The 19,498-nt window shown below is 42.6% G+C and overlaps 1 protein-coding gene across 11 annotated transcripts in view; it reads left to right on the forward strand.

The window, feature by feature from the left end:
- Positions 1 to 19,498, forward strand: part of cacna1g (calcium channel, voltage-dependent, T type, alpha 1G subunit) — a 272,840-nt gene that overhangs the window by 120,941 nt on the left and 132,401 nt on the right. For all 11 annotated transcript variants that reach the window (XM_055176561.2, XM_055176552.2, XM_055176558.2 and 8 more), the window contains exon 5: positions 13,701 to 13,798. In XM_055176561.2, coding sequence (XP_055032536.2) covers positions 13,701 to 13,798 — 98 coding nt within the window. The remainder of the gene's footprint in view (positions 1 to 13,700; positions 13,799 to 19,498) is intronic.

Genomic DNA, 19,498 nt, shown 5'->3' on the forward strand with positions numbered 1-19,498 from the left:
GTCCGTTTCAGCAACGAGTTACGGGGCAAAGATGTATTAGTTCGCACAGACAACACTGCGACCGTGGCGTAAATCAATCGTCAAGGCGGTTTACGCTCGCGTCACCTGTCGCATCTCGCCCGTCACCTCCTCACTTGGAGTCAGAAGAATTTGAGGTCTCTTCGTGCTATTTACATTCCGGGCACGCTCAATGTAGAGGCGGATGCGCTCTCTCGGGCTGCGCGTCCCGGGCGAATGGCGACTCCACCCCATTGCGGTTCAGCAAATTTGGAGACGTTTCGGCAAAGTGCAGATAGATCTGTTTGCCACGTACGATGGGCTTGCGGCTTCGGGGGTCTGGACGACACCCCAGCTGCATTGGCACATAAACTGCCAGGAAATCTGGGCTGTATATCTTGCGCTCGTCCGTTTCAGCAACGAGTTACGGGGCAAAGATGTATTAGTTCGCACAGACAACACTGCGACCGTGGCGTAAATCAATCGTCAAGGCGGTTTACGCTCGCGTCACCTGTCGCATCTCGCCCGTCACCTCCTCACTTGGAGTCAGAAGAATTTGAGGTCTCTTCGTGCCATTTACATTCCGGGCACGCTCAATGTAGAGGCGGATGCGCTCTCTCGGGCTGCGCGTCCCGGCGAATGGCGACTCCACCCCATTGCGGTTCAGCAAATTTGGAGACGTTTCGGCAAAGTGCAGATAGATCTGTTTGCTTCCCCAGAGACGACCCATTGTCGCCTGTTCTATTCACTAGCCGACGACTCGCTCGGCGTGGATGCATTGGCACACAGCTGGCCGCGAAACATGCGCAAATACGCGTTCCCTCCGGTGAGCCTCATTGCGCAAACCTTATGCAAAATCCGGGAGGACGAGGAGAGCGTGCTGTTGGTGGCACCGTATTGGACAACCAGGAGTTGGTTTCCAGAACTCTCTCTCCTCGCGACAGCCCCTCCGTGGAAGATTCCCCTGAGGAAGGACCTTCTTTCTCAACAAGAGGGCACATTATGGCACCCGCGCCCCGACCTGTGGAACCTCCATGTGTGGTCTCTGGACGGGGCACGGAGGATATGAGTGATTTACCGCAAGAGGTATCTAACACTATTGCTGCTGCGCGAGCGCCGTCTACGAGACAGGCATACGCGCTTAAATGGAACCTGTTTGTCGACTGGTGTTCTTCCCAAAGTGAAAACCCCCGAGAATGCCCGATTAGTGTTGTGCTTTTATATCTCCAGCGTCGTTTGGAGAATAGGCTGTCACCATCCACTATTAAGGTCGATATCGCTGCGATATCAGCTCACCATTCACCCGTAAACGGTAGAACAGTGGGTCAGCACGACCTGGTCATTAGATTTCTCAGAGGCGCTCGAAGACTGAATCCTTCGCGTCCTCCCTCTATTCCTCCTTGGGACCTGTCCTTAGTGCTGAAATCACTCCAGGAAGCCCCATTTGAGCCTCTGCATAGTGTGAGTGTTAAATTTCTTACTATGAAAACTTTAACTCTCCTTGCTTTGGCTTCTGTTAAGAGGATAGGGGATATTCATGCATTTTCGGTCGATGAATCGTGCCTTCAGTTCGGGCCGGCTGCATCCAGCGTAACACTGAGACCCCGGCCCGGCTTTGTGCCCAAAGTCCCCACCACTCCTTTCAGAGATCAAGTGGTGAATCTCCAAGCGCTGCCTTTGGAGGAGGCAGAACCAGCCATGGCTTTGTTATGCCCTGTTTGTGCACTACGTGTGTATATAGACAGGATGCAAAGTTTTAGGACCTCAGATCAGCTCTTTGTGTGTTACGGTGGTCAGCAGAAAGGAAAAGCTGTCACCAAGCAGAGGATGTCCCATTGGATTGTGGATACTATAGCCCTTGCATATCAAAAGCAGAATGTGCCTTGTCCATTTAATTTACGTGCCCACTCTACACGCAGTGTGGCATCATCTTGGGCACTGGCTCGCGGTTCCTCGCTAACAGATATTTGTAGAGCTGCAGGCTGGGCGACACCTAATACGTTCACAAGATTCTATAGTGTTCGTGTCGAACCGGTTTCCACTCGGGTTCTTTCTACTAACTAGTTAAGAATGCCGAGGGTCGGCTCGTGTGTCGGCTTGGAGCCTCTATTTTGGTGCTGTACATTTGCACCAATATGGAAGGCCATCGGGGCAAAAACGTCTAAAAAACTGTTTTTGCCTCTCCTCCACCGCCCTGATAGCTGGTGTTGCGGAGCATCCGCTGTCAACCTATCACTGATGTATTCTCTGTAAACCTGTGTAGGCTAGGCGTCCACATTTGTCCCCTACGTGGGGTTCATTTGTGTGTATAGTCCGTGGGGTTCTAATCCTCCACGTTTTCCTTAGCAGAGCCTGCTCTGCATCTCTCGACATACCATGTATTGTTCAGAGACTGTTTTTGAGCAACCTGGCGGTTGTTTCATATATTTTATGTCATCCATTTAACCTTCTTAGGGGATGGCTTCCGCAGTGTTCTAGCTCCGCTCAGTTTAGACTCTTCCCCCAGTTCGCTGCTTCACTATCGTGGGTTAAGGAACAGGTAGTGACCGGCCTTCTGCATTTTGCCTTAGGTTCCGCCCCTTTATGTGGAGGGCGGAGGGCTTTTGCAGGCACTGGAAGGGTTCAGCTGCAGTGGCGTTTTGGTAGGGATTCCCAATTCGTCGGTCACGACGTGACGTCGTAGTGACCGACTGAAAGGGAACGTCTCGGTTACGTATGTAATTCTCGTTCCCTGAAGGAAGGGAACGGAGACGTCACGTCCCGTCGCCACAGTTTGCTGTTCCATTGCTGTTTCAGGCCGGGCACTGTTGCTCGGCTTCTCAGCAATAATATAGCTGATTTGGTATTATGCACCTGCGCCTTATATACGCACCTGGTGGGGCGGCGCCGGCATTATGCAAATACCTGCATGCCAAGTTCATTGGCGTTTTTGATAGTTCTCGAAGTAGATAGGTCACCCGCGAAGCGGTTCCCAATTCGTCGGTCACGACGTGACGTCTCCGTTCCCTTCCTTCAGGGAACGAGGGTTACATACGTAACCGAGACGTTTCCTCATGTTAAATGTATGCAAAGTGTCAAAAAAGTGTCAGTTAGGCGTGTTACAGAGTATTTCTGTGCCGAATGCACTTCGCCAGGGTTTGTACAAGTTTCGGAAAGTTTTTTTTCCGATTACGGGTCCAGCTGACGTTTCTATAAGTATCACTTCTTTTTATGGGCACTTTCCCCGGAAAACTCCGCCCACCCGTCAATCAGCGGGAGACGCTAGAACATCACACGACAGCTTTGTTTAATTTCAAAACTCAACAATGGCGTGAAAGAAAAAGTGTGTTTTTGGATGTAAGGAGAAGAAAGCCAGCATTATGGAAACAATGGATATAGTTTATTATCCGGGGTAGCAGAGGAGTTTTGCGTGTGTTTGATGCGCTGGATTTCATTGAAAAGTCCCAACCGGGTCATGAGTTGCATGCGGTAAGTAAGACTTCTGTGTTATGTTGGAAATAGGCACGTGCATATTATATAAATGACACGAACACGTATTGAATCATAAGTTAAACAGTGTTGTATAGTGTTGCATGACTCGTACTCGCTCCTCCCGCGGTAGTAACTCCTCCTTCTTCATTTTTTCGTACGTTATCGGAAAGAATCGGTAAAGCTGATCTACTTTTTTATAAATCTGATTAAACCAAAAACTCTTCGGAGATATAAAGGATGTGATACTATTCTATACACTGTAAAAATACTTCGCTGCCTTAAATTTTTTTGTTAAATCAACTCAGATTTACAAGTCATGTCAACAGAGATGAGTTGTCACAACTTATAAAATATAGTTGAGAAATGTCAACCTAATTTTATAAGTTATAACAACTCACCTGTAGTTATAACAACTCATCTCTAGTCAAGATAAATAATAGTAAGTTGAAATGACTTGTAAATCCGAGTTGATTCAACAAACAATTTTAAGGCAGCAAAGTATTTTTTACAGTGTAGGTACTCCAGATTAACATCAGAAATATGTTGGTTGAATCAACTTGAATGTACTATGCTATTTTTACACATTAAGGTTTTTAAACGATTCCCCACATGTAATGACTACTATCCAATCATACAAACTATCCAATCATAGCAGTGGGCGTTTACATCCAGGTCTTCAAACTAACCATTTCTCATGACAACATCAGAACCAACAAAATAGCCTATTACTTATTGCATTTGATGTGTTTTTTAATGTAAAAACCACGCGAACATCATAAGTAGACATCAGACAACAGTATAAAACAATAAAATCGACAGGCTCATGGCCCCTTTAAAGCCGCAATCTGAAATCAAGATGAAATATAAGTACAAAAAGGAACATGCAGTTTTATTTTTCATAAATTTGTATGTACCATGTTTTTTGTATAATTATCCTTTCTTTGATTTAGGCGTTGAGGAAGTATTTTGTAGCGTGCTTGTTGAAAAAGAAAGAAATACGTTGTCACGACCGGTTTACACACCGGATAAATAAACTAAAGAAGAACCCAAACGCAGACACGAACTACAAAAATAAACTATAATTTTATTAAAACAGAACATAAATACCCACGAGGGGGTCAAACAGAATATAAACTAAACACTGGTAAGAAACGCACCATAAACTGGAACAAACAGGAACTTGCAACAGAGAACATGAAGCTCTGACATACAACAACGCACGCACACCACACAGAGAACACAAGGGCATTATATAGACAGCACATCAATGGGGAACAGGTGAACATAATTAATCACTTAAGACACGAGTACATAAGGGAGTAGGGTAAAAGTGACAAGACACTGGGAACACGTGTCACACAGACATGATGTGAAACACACGTGTTCCCACATAAACACAATGCTGCCATAATCTTGCCAACAACCGACCTGGACTATAACCAAAGTCAGGCAAGACCATGACAGCCACAAAACACTGGGAACACGTGTCACACAGACATGATGTGAAACACACGTGTTCCCACATAAACACACTGCTGCCATGGTCTTGCCCTCTAACATCCAACCTGGATAATAACCAAGGTCAGGCAAGACCATGACAGCCACAAAACACTGGGAACACGTGGAAGCCACACAACTATATGCCTCCACATGCTCCCACACAGAACATAGTACTGTCATGGTCTTGCCAGATACATTCAGACCTGAGTCTATTACAAAAAGCTCTGGCAAGCCCATGACAGTACCCCCAACTACAAAGACGGATACCAGACGTCACAAACAAAAAGAAACAAAGACATTAAACACGAGGAACGAGAGACTGCACAACAGAAAACACCCAAGAAACAATGACAATAAATAAAAGCGGAAGACAAACATAAGTAACTAAAGGGTTCGGATGATTTTTACAAAAATAACAAATCAGGGAGGGGAGGTGGGACAACAACAGGGTGTACAAAATGTCCGGGGTGAAAAGAATGAGTCCCAAAGTTCTGTTGTTGCCATGCTGGGGCATAACATGGCCTTGGCTGCGCCGGCGGGTGACGTGTCTCCGGCTGCACCGGCGGGTGACGTGTCTCCGGCTGCACCGGCGGGTGACGTGTCCCCGGCTGCACCGGCGGGTGACGTGTCCCCGGCTGCACCGGCGGGTGACGTGTCCCCGGCTGCACCGGCGGGTGACGAGTCCCCGGCTGCACCGGCGGGTGACGAGTCCCCGGCTGCACCGGCGGGTGACGAGTCCCCGGCTGCACCGGCGGGTGACGAGTCCCCGGCTGCACCGGCGGGTGACGTGTCCCCGGCTGCACCGGCGGGTGACGTGTCCCCGGCTGCACCGGCGGGTGACGTGTCCCCGGCTGCACCGGCGGGTGACGAGTCCCCGGCTGCACCGGCGGGTGACGAGTCCCCGGCTGCACCGGCGGGTGACGAGTCCCCGGCTGCACCGGCGGGTGACGAGTCCCCGGCTGCACCGGCGGGTGACGAGTCCCCGGCTGCACCGGCGGGTGACGAGTCCCCGGCTGCACCGGCGGGTGACGAGTCTCCGGCTGCACCGGCGGGTGAAGAGTCTCCGGCTGCACCGGCGGGTGAGTCTCCAGCTGTGCCGGTTCCAAAACCCTCCTCCTCCTCTTCTTCCTCCGTCCAGAGGCAGGGAGTGCAGGATGGGAACCGGACGCAGAAATGGTCTCCGGCGCCGGGGAGACGGGGGTCGACCTCTCTAGCCTGATCGCCCCGGTCCTAATGCCCCTCGGGCTGGACTGTCGGTTGACGAGACAATCAACCAGGTCCCAGTATGGCAGTTGCAATAAACCCCCTCGCTCCTGAATGGGTGGAGGATCCTTCATGCCAGCCACCAGGTAGGCGCTGGCCAAAAACTCCGGGTAACTTCCCCTACTCCTCTCCACCGCCAAGGCATAGTCCCGGAGTGGAAGGCCCCTCTGCGGTGGGAAGGGGCTACCCCCGGAGAGCGTCTGTGCAGAAATAGAGGACCACCACTCCGGGTCCGATGCACATTGCATAGCTGGTCCGCTGGGTTCAGTTTGGTGCGTGCGTTATGTCACGACCGGTTTACACACCGGATAAATAAACTAAAGAAGAACCCAAACGCAGACACGAACTACAAAAATAAACTATAATTTTATTAAAACAGAACATAAATACCCACGAGGGGGTAAAACAGAATATAAACTAAACACTGGTAAGAAACGTAACATAAACTGGAACAAACAGGAACTTGCAACAGAGCACACGGAGAACATGAAGCTCTGACATACAACAACGCACGCACACCACACAGAGAACACAAGGGCATTATATAGACAGCACATCAATGGGGAACAGGTGAACATAATTAATCACTTAAGACACGAGTACATAAGGGAGTAGGGTAAAAGTGACAAGACACTGGGAACACGTGTCACACATACATGATGTGAACACACACGTGTTCCCACATAAACACAATGCTGCCATAATCTTGCCAACAACCGACCTGGACTATAACCAAAGTCAGGCAAGACCATGACAGCCACAAAACACTGGGAACACGTGTCACACAGACATGATGTGAAACACACGTGTTCCCACATAAACACACTGCTGCCATGGTCTTGCCCTCTAACATCCAACCTGGATAATAACCAAGGTCAGGCAAGACCATGACAGCCACAAAACACTGGGAACACGTGGAAGCCACACAACTATATGCCTCCACATGCTCCCACACAGAACATAGTACTGTCATGGTCTTGCCAGATACATTCAGACCTGAGTCTATTACAAAAAGCTCTGGCAAGCCCATGACATACGTTTTCTGAATTTGAGCTAGGGGAAGTTTTACCGTTCAGACTGTAATAAATCAATCAGTCTCATCACATAAAAACTGAAGAGCACCCTTGAAGGCAATTGTGTCTGAGAGCGTGTACTGTATAGGGAGAAATAAAGTACATGACAGAACCATAGAAGTGAAAAGTATTGCATTTTAGTCTTATGTCGGCCTCTGTTGTGAAATGAACACATTTTTGTCAAACACAATGTTCTCTAGAATAAAAATGTCTCTCCCAATACTGCCTACCTGTCTAGAAATGGCAAGTAGGCTAACAGTAGCAAAACATGAAAAGCTGTTGGCTATTTAAAACAAACAGACAAATCCTTAAATATAGCATGCGTATCTGTACAGAATATTACAAATTTTTGCATTTTAGATTGTCCTAATAGTAGCAAAAGCCTAAATCTGACACATCTTTGGTGTCCAAAAGTTTAGAACGACACATAAAAATGTTCACAAAGTGTGTTGCCTCAGTTTTTATGATGGCAAGTTGCATATACTCCAGAATGTTTTGAAGAGTTATCAAATAAATTTAAAGTCCCTCTTTGCAATGAATGAACTTTTGGCCACGTAGAAAACGTCACTAAGTGTTGGGAAAGTTACTGCATTACAATATTAAGTTACTCCCCAAAAAAGTAACTAATTGCGTTACTTAGTTACTTTTCATGGAAAGTAATCCTTACGTTACTTTTTAGTTAATTTTGCGTTACTTTTTCTTGACTGAGGCTTGATCTCTTTCAGTTCTTGCAGGTGTTTTTTATGAATGAAAGGGTCTGCGTTCAGAAATTGCATATTTCATCACAAAAATGTCGAGCTCTGGCCTGCCATCTCAGTTTCTGACTTAAACTGTTCCTGCTCAGGCATGTACATATAGAGTGCATAATGTGACTACGTTCAGTGTAATTCAGTACATAATTTTTTTTTATCAAATTAATTAAACTAAAAAAGTAACTTGCATTACTTTTTTTAAAAAGTAACTCAAATATTAATGTGTACATTTAAAAAGTAATGCGTTACTTTACTCGTTACTTCAGAAAAGTAATATTATTACGTAATGCACATTACTTGTAATGCGTTACCCCCAACACTGGTCACTAATATGAAAGCAATTCAAGTCTATAAGATGTCTTATGTGTGTGATTATGAAGGTTATCTTCGTTTTCGACCTTAATGAAGAACTGATTGTTCGGAAGTGAAACTCTTCTGAAACTCGCCTCATTAACCTGCCAGGTGGTGAAAGATACCAAGTACTGATTGAACCGTAGCCAAGACGTCTGCTTTGAAGACCTTGAGGGACATGGAAAGGGAATGATAGGATAGAAAGTGTGAGATTGTGGGTTTGTGTGTGGGGGGAGTGTATTAGATTATACTCTGTTGCAAACTTTTTTATATCTTACATTGATCATACAACACTATTTATTATGTACAAAATCTTGTATGTCCCGAAAAAGGCTGGTACTTTAAATGTCTTAGGAATTTAAATGTGCTTAAGCTTTCGTGGAACTGTTCAAACAAGACACGGTGCATGCTTGCTCTCTTGGGTGCAAAATAAGATTGAAATCTTATGGATATGAAAGGGTGTGCTTGTTTTGTATCTAAGACCTTTGGTTCGCTCATACGTTTCCTATTTACTGTATAGTGACCTCCCTGGCATTTTGTATGCGGTGTGCAGCCATTGTTGATCGTGTGACCGTTGTTGTCAAGAAAACAGAGTGCTTCTGGGAAGGTGTGTCATCCTTCACCACAGCAGTGCCAAACATAAACAGATAACACAACAGAGTTCTAGGTGCCCGCTGGACAGATGCCCAGGCCAGACGTTTTACTATCTGTTTGTGAGCTTGTGTTTGTGCGCTTATTAGTGATTCATACATGGATACGACGGATGTAAGAGGCTGTTGATGAAATCACATTTACACATGTCCAGCTTGTTTAGATACGGCCCGCCTCTCGTGTTTGTGAAGCTGGAGTGGGGATAATTTAGCCGAGTGTCCTCACGCATGACCTTCTGTCTGTCTTTTTCTTTATAGGCACTTTGTCATTGTGAGTCTTTTTTGCTGTCTCTCCTTCTGTCTAATTTAATCTTCCCCACCGAAAAGAAAGTAAAACAAACAGCCTCAGGTGATTTGCTGGTCTGTTTAGATGGTTTTTAGAGGGGTTTTCTAAGTACTTTTCAGCTTGTCAGGGTGGGAAACCAGTTGGTAAATCAGCTAAACACCAGCTTGGGCAGATTGGGTGTCCGGTTGGACAATCTTTAACCAGCCTTGTGTGATAATCTGGTCTGTGTTAAGGTTTTAGAGGTTTCTCTGGTACTTTTCAGCTTGCCAGGGTGGGAAACCAGTTGGTAAATTAAGTAAACACAAGCTTGGGTGAACAGGGAGTCAAGTTAGACCAGTTTAAACCAGCCTATTGTGATTATCTGGTGTGTGTTAAGGTTTTATATTTTTTTCTGGTAATTTTTCAGATGGTTAGGGTGGAAAACTAGTTGGTAAATCAGGTAAACACCAGCTTGGACATGTGGAGAGTTCAGCAAGACCAGTGTGAAATGGTAATAATGGTTTTAGAGGTCTTTTTTTAATTATCAGCAGTTATTCAGGATGAGAAACCAGTTGGTAAATTAGGTAAACACCATCTTGGGCAGACGGGGAGTCAAGATAGATTATCTTAAACCAGCCTAGTGGGATTATCTGGTCTGTGTTAAGGATTTAGAGTTTTCTCTGCTACTTTTCAGCTGGTCAGGGTGGGAAACTAGTTAGTAAATCAGGTAAACATCAGCTTGGGCAGACAAGGAGTCAAGTAAGACCAGCTTAAACCAGCTTAGTGTGATTATCTGGTCTGTGTTAAGGGATTTAGAGTTTTATTTTGGTAATTTTCAAATGGTAATGTTGGAAAACTGGTTAGTATATCAGGTAACACCAGCTTGGGCAAACAGGGAGTCAAGTTAGATCATCTTAAACCAGCCTAGTGGGATTATCTGGTCTGGTTATTGGTTTCTCAATTTTCTTGCTATTTCCTTTACCATTTTCGCTTGGGTTTAGGGTTAGAACAACTTTTTGTTATATAAAAATGACATCCTAACCCAAACCCCAACTCTAACCCCAACTCCAAGCAACCATGGCTTAAATATGGACAAAAACAATGAGAAACCTGTATATTAAATAACCTCATTAAGCAAATCTAAAATCTAACACTAAACCCAAGCGAAAATGTTTTAAAAAACAGAAAAAATTGAGAAACCAATAAACAAAACGACAAAAAAGATGCCCCGCCTAAGTGAATGGGAAGGACCTGCGCATCACATGCACGCCAAAGTGGAATTTGGCGTATGTATTGCACGAGCCCCACACTTCGTGCTATTCATACGCATCCTCAGGAGACTGGGTAGGATTATCTGGTCTGTGTTAAGGGATTTAGAGTTTTATTTTGGTAATTTTCAAATGGTCAGGGTGGAAAACTGGTTAGTATATCAGGTAACACCAGCATGGGCAAACAGGGAGTCAAGTTAGATCATCTTAAACCAGCCTAGTGGGATTATCTGGTCTGTGTTAAGGATTTAGAGTTTTCTCTGCTACTTTTCAGCTGGTCAGGGTGGGAAACTAGTTAGTAAATTAGGTAAACACTAACTTGGGCAGGTGGGGTGTCCGGTTAGACAATCGTTAACCAGTCTAGTGTAATTATCTGGTCTGTGTTAAGGGATTTAGATTTTTCTCTGCTACTTTCCAGTTGGTCAGGGTAGGAAACTAGTTAGTACATTAGTGCATTAGGGAAACCAGCTTGGGCAGACAGGGAGTCAAGATAGACCATCTTAAACCAGCCTATTGTGATTATCTGGTCTGTGTTAAGGGATTTCGGTTTTTTTTTTTTGGTAGTTTTTTGATGATCAGGGTGAAAAACCAGTTGGTAAATCAGTTAAACACCAGCTTTGGCAGGTGGTGAGTCACGTTAGACTAGTTTAAACCAGGCAAGTGTAGTTAGCTGGTCTTTGACAATGATTTTAGAGTTTTTTTATATTTTTTAGCTAATCAGCATGGAAATCCATTTTTAGTAAATCAGCTAAACACCAGCATGGGCAGAATATCTGGTCCTTGTTGATGGTTTCAGAGGTTTTCTGGTACTTTTCACCTGGTCAGGGTGGGAAACCAGCTGGACAGTCAGTTAAACCCCAGGTTTGGTTGCTACACCAGTTTATCACTGTCTTAAGTTGGCAGATTTTGGAGACCAGCTTAAACATGCACACCACCTTTCCCTGGTTTATGCTGTTTTTCTTCTCCAAGACTTTTAAGTTTCCCCGTCTCACATCATAACTTCCTGTGTTTCCCTTTTGCTGTTGATATTTTCGTGTTTTGTTCGTTCCCATTCCTAAATTTTTAGCCTTAGTCACCACTGTTATTATTTTTGTAGTCCAGTCACCAGCTGGTCTCCATCATCCCCAATCAGTGCCTTCAAAGCTGTTCTGCACATTTCAGAAGCAACAAAGTCAGAACACATTTCCTCACTGCCCTGTTTGGCTAATGGGGCTCGCACTGTTTGCACGTCACCGACTTCACTCGATCCATATTTGAGACAAAGGATAAACACCCTAGATCATGCAACATTAGATCATGTGACTGCGAGGACCTCCGTTAGATGCTTCATCCAAAGCAACTTATACAGTAGTACATTCAGGTTTTACAGTACGTTTCCTTGGAAGTGAACACATGACATTGGCGTCTCTCGCACTACATTCAACCATCATTCTAACGTGTGAACTTTGTACTAGTTTAAAATAAGGCATCAGGAGTTTTTTTCTTTTGCTGTTGTATGGCCAGAAACAGTTATTGGGCTGTAATTACACGGTTGCAAGCACACAGGCACGTAGAGAGACACACTTTGTTTATTTCCTACAAAAACATGCAATTCTTTCATGTGCCCCTCTCCAAAGTTCACATGTGCAGAGCAGCTGTGGATATGTTTGTTTGCGAAGGCTCTACATTAACCTTCCTTCCACCCCACTTTGACCTAATTGAAACGATTCAGCATAATTGTATGATGAATCCTGATAACTTTGCATTGATCTATGGCAGTTCGGCGGAAATGTGCCCAGGGTGCCAGTCTTAATTTGATAATATTGCTGCCCTTTTCCTCTATTCTGCCATAGAGGGCCGAGGGATATGGAAGATATTTATCAGCTTAACTGTCTGATCATTTTATGGCTTCAGGTGTTCACATTTACATTTATGCATTTGGCAAATGCTTTTATAAATTGTGCCTTTGTTAGTGTATGTTGCTTCATTTAAAAATGTATAATAATATTATTAAACAAATGCTCTAGGGTTGTATTATAGGTTATCTTCAAATCCACTTAAATCCATCCTCAGGTCATCCAGAAATACTGCTCTGTTGGCAAAATCCATTAAAGGATTAGTCAATTTTCTTGAAAAAAATCCAGATAATTTACTCACCACCATGTCATCCAAAATGTTGATGTCTTTCTTTGTTCAGTCGAGAAGAAATTATGTTTTTTGAGGAAAACATTCCAGGATTTTTCTCATTTTAATGGATTTTAATTGACCCCAACACATAACAGATTTAATGCAGTTTAAACGTGCAGTTTCAACTGAGTTTCAAAGGACTCTAAATGAACCCAAACGAGGCATAAGGGTCTTATCTAGCGAAACGATTGTCATTTTTGACAAGAAAAATAAAAAATTATGCACTTTTAAACCACAACTTCTCGTTCATCTCTGGTCCTGTGACGCACCAGCACGACCTCACGTAATTGCGTAATCACGTGGAAAGGTCACGTGTTACATATATGAAATGCACATTTGCGGACCATTTTAAATAATAAACTGACACAGAGACATTATTTAGTATCATTCGACATACAACAATTTCGGAACGGTCCTCTTTCTCCACACTTGTAAACACTGGGGCGGGGTTTCACATTCGTTATCCATGACCTCTTGACGTGATGACGTATTGCCCGGTCACGCTTGCGCGTCACAGGACCAGAGATAGACGAGAAGTTGTGGTTTAAAAGTGCATATTTTTATTTTTCTTGTCAAAAATAACAATCGTATCGCTAGACAAGACCCTTATTCCTCGTTTGGGATCATTTAGAGTGGTTTGAAACTCAGTTGAAACTGCAATTTTAAACTGCATTAAAACTGTTACGTGTTGGGGTCCATTAAAGTCCATTAAAATGAGAAAAATCCTGGAATGTTTTCCTCAAAAAACATAATTTCTTCTCGACTGAACAAAGAATGACATCAACATTTTGGATGACATGGTGGTGAGTAAATTATCTGGATATTTTTTTAAGAAAATGGACTAATCCTTTAAGTGTCTGATAAAAATGCTCATTTACAAGAAACATGGCTGAAGCACATCTAGGCTCTTCAAATGTTAAACTTATATCTTTATGTGTTTACAGGATGCTGGAATATTCGCTCAACCTCCAGAATGTTAGTTTCTCTGCGGTCCGCACAGTCCGAGTACTACGACCTCTTCGGGCCATCAACCGGGTGCCCAGTGAGTACAACACCACATGTATTGTATACACATATGTGGCCCTGTCTGTGAAATCTGGGGTAAAGTCTCATAATCTAATAATGAGATTAGGAGAACCAAAATCAGGTTGGCTTCCTAAAGACTGATTTCAATCGTTGACATGGCCTTACTCAGTCAATATAAAGATATCAAGGTTTTATTTACACAGAATGTTACATTACATATGATGAAAATCAAGTTGTCAAGCACAAACCATGACTTTAGTTAAGTTTTAATAGACTGTATCACATATACCTGAATATACCTGCTTACTTTACATAAAACCATACTGATTGAATTTTCAATTAAGCTTAATTTGTATCACCTTCCGAATGGGATTTCAGAGCTTGATTAAATTTATTAATAGCATGCATTTAATCAGCAAGTTTATTAAATTAACAAAATTAAAAGCACTGCGGTCAGTAAATGTGATTTAATCAACATTTGCAAGAGGAACGTAGCATGAGCTCAGTCATATGCCACTGGGGTTTGTGCCATTTTAGGGACTGGAGATTTATAGATCATTTTCCTCCTCAATGGTTTTTACTGCTTCTCTCTTTCTCACACACACCACATGGGCCGAGACAAAGAATAATAGAGGCTGCAACACACACACACACACCCACACACACACACACACGCACACACTTTCCAAGGCTGAGTGATGATATTTCATTTGCCACATCTTTATATATATCGGATGTTTTAATCGCTGTCCGTGCCAGGGAGGTGTCCAGGGTTCCCCCGTGGATCTTATTTTACGAGGATCCGTGTCTCGACATATCTGCTTGATGTCCCTTTTTTGTGGAGGGTAATAAAATGCTAGTATTTACTTGGAATGCTTCAACTAGGTCCACCGAGGTTTTTCTGCTATCTGTGAATTGTTTGGGGTCCCATTTAATTCTTACCCTTCGCAGTGGCCCTGGAGGACCAGTTCGATATTTCTAAGTGTTCGATCAACAGGCAGACAACTACAATCATTCTTTCTCACTGCATCTACCTTTTTTTAACTCTATATGGTCGACAGCAGGGCCGGAGTGGGGCCACTTTTCAGCCTGGGAGTTTCATGCCCAAGACCGGCCCCCATTTTCAATGGTGGAATCCCAAATAAGCACTTTTGCCAAATTGGATAAATGAAGCAACAGTTCAGCCCTTACTTTTGTGTAGTTTTTATTAATACCATAGTTCAACAAATAATCTAAAGGTTAAATATTAATTAAATAATAATCTGCTTATTCACTACAAAAAATAATTAGTAATTAAAATAAAATAATAATAAAAAGTAATTTTACTGCATACAGAGATCAAGCTTGAGTTTTGTTATCAATATTAAACTGCATAATATAGTCTATGAATCGCCATGTATTGGGTGATACACAAACGGCTAATATTTTGATTACATTTAGCATGTAAATAGGTAGACAACGGTATTAGCCAAATAAATAAGTTGCTAATGCTAATCATTACTAGGCATATCTCTCTTTACCTGTCCTCACTTGTGTTTGGCACATTTGGCAGCATCCTCGACCGGCCCAAAAGTGAAGCGGACCGAATTCTTTCGGTTCTCCCGATTACCCACCCCGGGCCTGGTCGACGGGATGGACTGGATGGGGCGAAGTGCTAGGTTGCAGACACCTTAATTCATCATTCAGGAGCCACCTAGACTAATGTCGGCCTAATTCATTTAGAAATTATATTATGTGGAGTTTGCCTGCTGTGGACTTTCAGTGGGATAATGGGTGACATAGATGTTTGTTAATCTTATTTGTCTTTACCCTCACATTTTTTGTGCAAAACGAATAGGAGACCAGCTCCGACCATCAATCATTGTCATGAACATTTAGGTGTTCTTTTGACAACAAGGTATAAACACAAATGTGGGGCAATAATTGGTCTTTGCATGCTTTCCCACTGCACTTTCTTTTGTGAGGAACTTGCGAGGAACTTTCCAGAAACATGCAAGCCCTAAATCACTCGGTGTTTCACCTTCTTCTGCATCCTCTGTACCTCTCTGCCCTCTTTCTTCTTTCTTAATCAACATCACACCCTGTTGTTCTTCACAACCATGGCTTGATGGATGAGGGGACGTGGCAACACTGTCAGAAGATGACAAACACGTTCCCTCACAAATCAAAAAGCTCAGCACCACAGCTGGCTCACACTGCCTTGTATTTGCTGTCCAGGTAGGAGAGTGACCTCCTAAAAGCTTTGATATGCAGGCAGACCCCTGTATGTGCCCTTTGACTCCCCCTAGAAGGTGGATTAGTCTGGCAGAAAGGCTGGTGCATTCTTGCACTTCATCTTCTGGATTAGAATTCACCATCATTCCAGACTCGAGGGCAGTTAAAGGTTAATTGGAACCCTGTCTGGCGGCCCACTTGTGTATTCTGTTATTATTTGAGGTGAGGAAAAACATCATGTCGAGCGTCCGGCAGGGGTGACGGTACGGTCATTGTTTCCGGAAGGCCAGTGGTAATTGAAGAGGTGGATGTGCAGATTGGTGGATGAAAAATAGAGTGCTATTGAAAAATAAAGAGAGGGAGAGAGAATTAGATAGATGCCTTATACTTGAGGTGTCTGGTTTTAGGAATTATGGAGATGAGAGTGAAACATCGTAAGAGTGAGGGATTGGACAATAGTATCATGCACACCCTAGTGCGGTCTGTGTTGGGTGGTTTAATAGAGAAATAACTTTTGGTGTCTGTGAATGGGTTGCTATTTGTCCTAAGGGATAAAAATAAACTAACACTTGAGTCTTTCAAAAGGTGTGTTTGTCACCCGTCGAAAATTTATCTCCTGATTGAGGTCAATTTCAAAAGGGCAACACCAATGAATGCAATTACTTAATTGCTTAATATTGTCATAATGAGATAATCAATGCAAACAAAATCAAAAGGTATCAATCATTGGCAATTTGCATTAAAGGTGGAGTGCACGATACCTGAAAACGCTTTGGAAAAGGGGGTCGGGCCGACTACCAAAACACACTTGTAGACAATCAGCAGTAAGGGGCGTGTCTACTAACCAACACTGTTGTCTGGGTTGTGTATGTGTGGTGCGGGTCTATCAACAGCAGGCCCAGATTCTATTGGGGTAGGGGCATGTTTGTTTAGGTGATTTCAAATGTCAACATTGGATTTCAGAGATCATGGACTCTGCCTTTAACTCTTTCGCCGCCATTGACGAGATATCTCGTAAATTAAGAGAAAACGCTTCCCCGCCAATGACGAGATTTTCCGTCTTTCCGCAATACCGCTATTATCCACCAGGTTCCGCAACTTATACAACCCGGAAGTAGCGCCTCACGTGAAAGAGAAAGAACTCCGTGTATGTTTTAAATATCACTCTGCATCTGATCTCTATCAAAAGTCCTTCGCAAAAATGGAATTATCTCAGCTTTTTGCTCAAAATTTGGTGTTTTTGAAGAAACCTACCCATGTTTGAGAGGTGATTACAAGAGAACTAATGAAGGTAGGACGAAACGTTTTTTTTTTGTTTGAAAGCAGAGGGTCTGTTCTTTCATCTGCTATATTGTTTGTTTATATTTAAAGAAGAACATTTTCTGGAAAAACGCTGGCAGGGAAAAAGTTAATTATTGAGACATAATTTAGACCAAAATAGGAAAAAGATTCAAAAGACAAAATTTGATGTTTTAAAAGGTGTAACACATGTAACACATGGGATTGGCAATATAAATGTGAAAATAAAAAATATTTTTTTAATTAGAGGTTGACAATTTGTTTTTCATGACATCAAATGGTTGCAATAAAACCTGTTCTATTAACGCTACTGCGAGATAAACGTGATAATCAAGTCTTCGGTATTTGGTCCGCATTTGATTAAAAATCCAGCATCAGGTCTTCTGTTCAGCCTTTCACAGAGAGTCGCATAAAGAAATATTAATGTACAATTTTGTAAGATATTTGCAGTAAAATATCCAGAAGCCACTAGTCCAGTGTTATATATTTTGTCCAGCTGATTACTAATAATATCTGTAATGTTTTCAACTACTTGTAAATTAAATTTGATATTACTTTGTCGATTGCTGAATATTATGAACTTTGTTTTAGTCAAATTCAATGAAAGTCGATTATCATTAAACCAACTTTTTAAAGCCATCAATTAAATTTTAACTGTTTTCAGGAGATGTTCCAAATTTTTCCCCGAACAGTATAAATTTGTGTCATCAGCAAACAATACCATTTTTAATTTTTTTTTAGACACTTTACAAATATCATCTATATACAATACAAACAATTTGGGACCTAACACCGAACCTTGTGGAACACCACATGTAACTTTCATTAGATCAGATTTAATAGTCTTTATTTGTACAAACTGATATCTATCTTCAAGGTTACTGCCTAACCAAGAAAAGGCTTTTCCTCTTATACCATATCTCTCCAAATTTCTCATTAATAAACTGTGATCAATAGTGTCGAAAGCGAAAGTTGTTCACATTTCACCCAACCATGGGTGAAACAACCCAGCATTTTTAAAGTGTAGAACTAAAAACTATACCAGTTATTGTGTGTGTGTGTGTGTGTGTGTGTGTGTGTGTGTGTGTGTGTGTGTGCTACAGCTAATGAGAGTAGTAGATGAATAAATGAGGCAAATGAAGTACCATAAATTTGATCTCTGCTACAAAGAAAGATCAATAATGTGTGGAAAGCGTGACTGATACAATCCTGACAGTTTTCATATGTGAATCAATACATGATTATGTTTTCTAAGTTTTGTTATTGATCTGTGCAGCATCAGGTCAGTGATTTTATGAGCTTTTCCTAATGCAAAAGAAAATCAGATGATTGGCGTTGTCCTTTTGCAAACCTTATTGAATTAGTATTAGAAGACTGAGTTTCTTATCTCTATACTTCTGCCAAGTATCAACACCCTTGTGTCAGAACTGATTAAGCCATTGAACAGTGTGATGGCCCTTTGTGTGTATTTGGTGTTCTTGTCCCCTTAAGCAATTTAATTAAATCTACAGAGAATCTGCTCTTTTATTATCTGTGAAAGCATATGAGAAATAAATAGAAGCCTCGGTTATGATCCCTATTTCCCATGTGCTTTGTTATTGAGCTTGTTTGGTGCATGTGGAGGCCTCCAAAGGGCAGGGTGTCCCAGGGGTCTTCTTTATAACCCAGGGACAGGAGCACATTGTGTGGCTTTGAGACTCTCTTTTTTAAAAGAAGAAAACAGCTATGACTGGGTATTTAAAGTCTCTCCTTGGGGAAGACTCTCTTTCCTAAATAATCATTTTAGGGGTTATAAATGAAATAATCCACCTGCAGAGAGCAAGACCTTTGCATTACTAAAATACTACAGACTGATGTAAACAGGTCAGTTAAGGATGTGAATAAACATCAAGTCATTTCCAGTGACATGAGCTAGATTTTATTTGTCTGTCAATAAAAGTGCCAGGCTGTGATGATGACAAAGAGGACTGACATAGCTGTTTTTGCAATGACTACATATTTGTGGTATAGGCGAAAGAATCATCATAGGCTGTAGACTTCAGCACTCAAGTCTGCACTCGATGCATCCTCGATATCAAGAACACATCCGGGTATTTTCATGCGTCCTCTGTACTTGCGTTCTTGAGAATTGGAATGGAACTTCAACAGTTAATGATGATGTAGACTGAGGACACAAGGACTCAAGATCGCTGAAGAACACATA

This window comes from Misgurnus anguillicaudatus, chromosome 4, assembly GCF_027580225.2.
Source record: "Misgurnus anguillicaudatus chromosome 4, ASM2758022v2, whole genome shotgun sequence".
In the NCBI taxonomy this organism is placed as follows: Eukaryota; Metazoa; Chordata; class Actinopteri; order Cypriniformes; family Cobitidae; genus Misgurnus; species Misgurnus anguillicaudatus.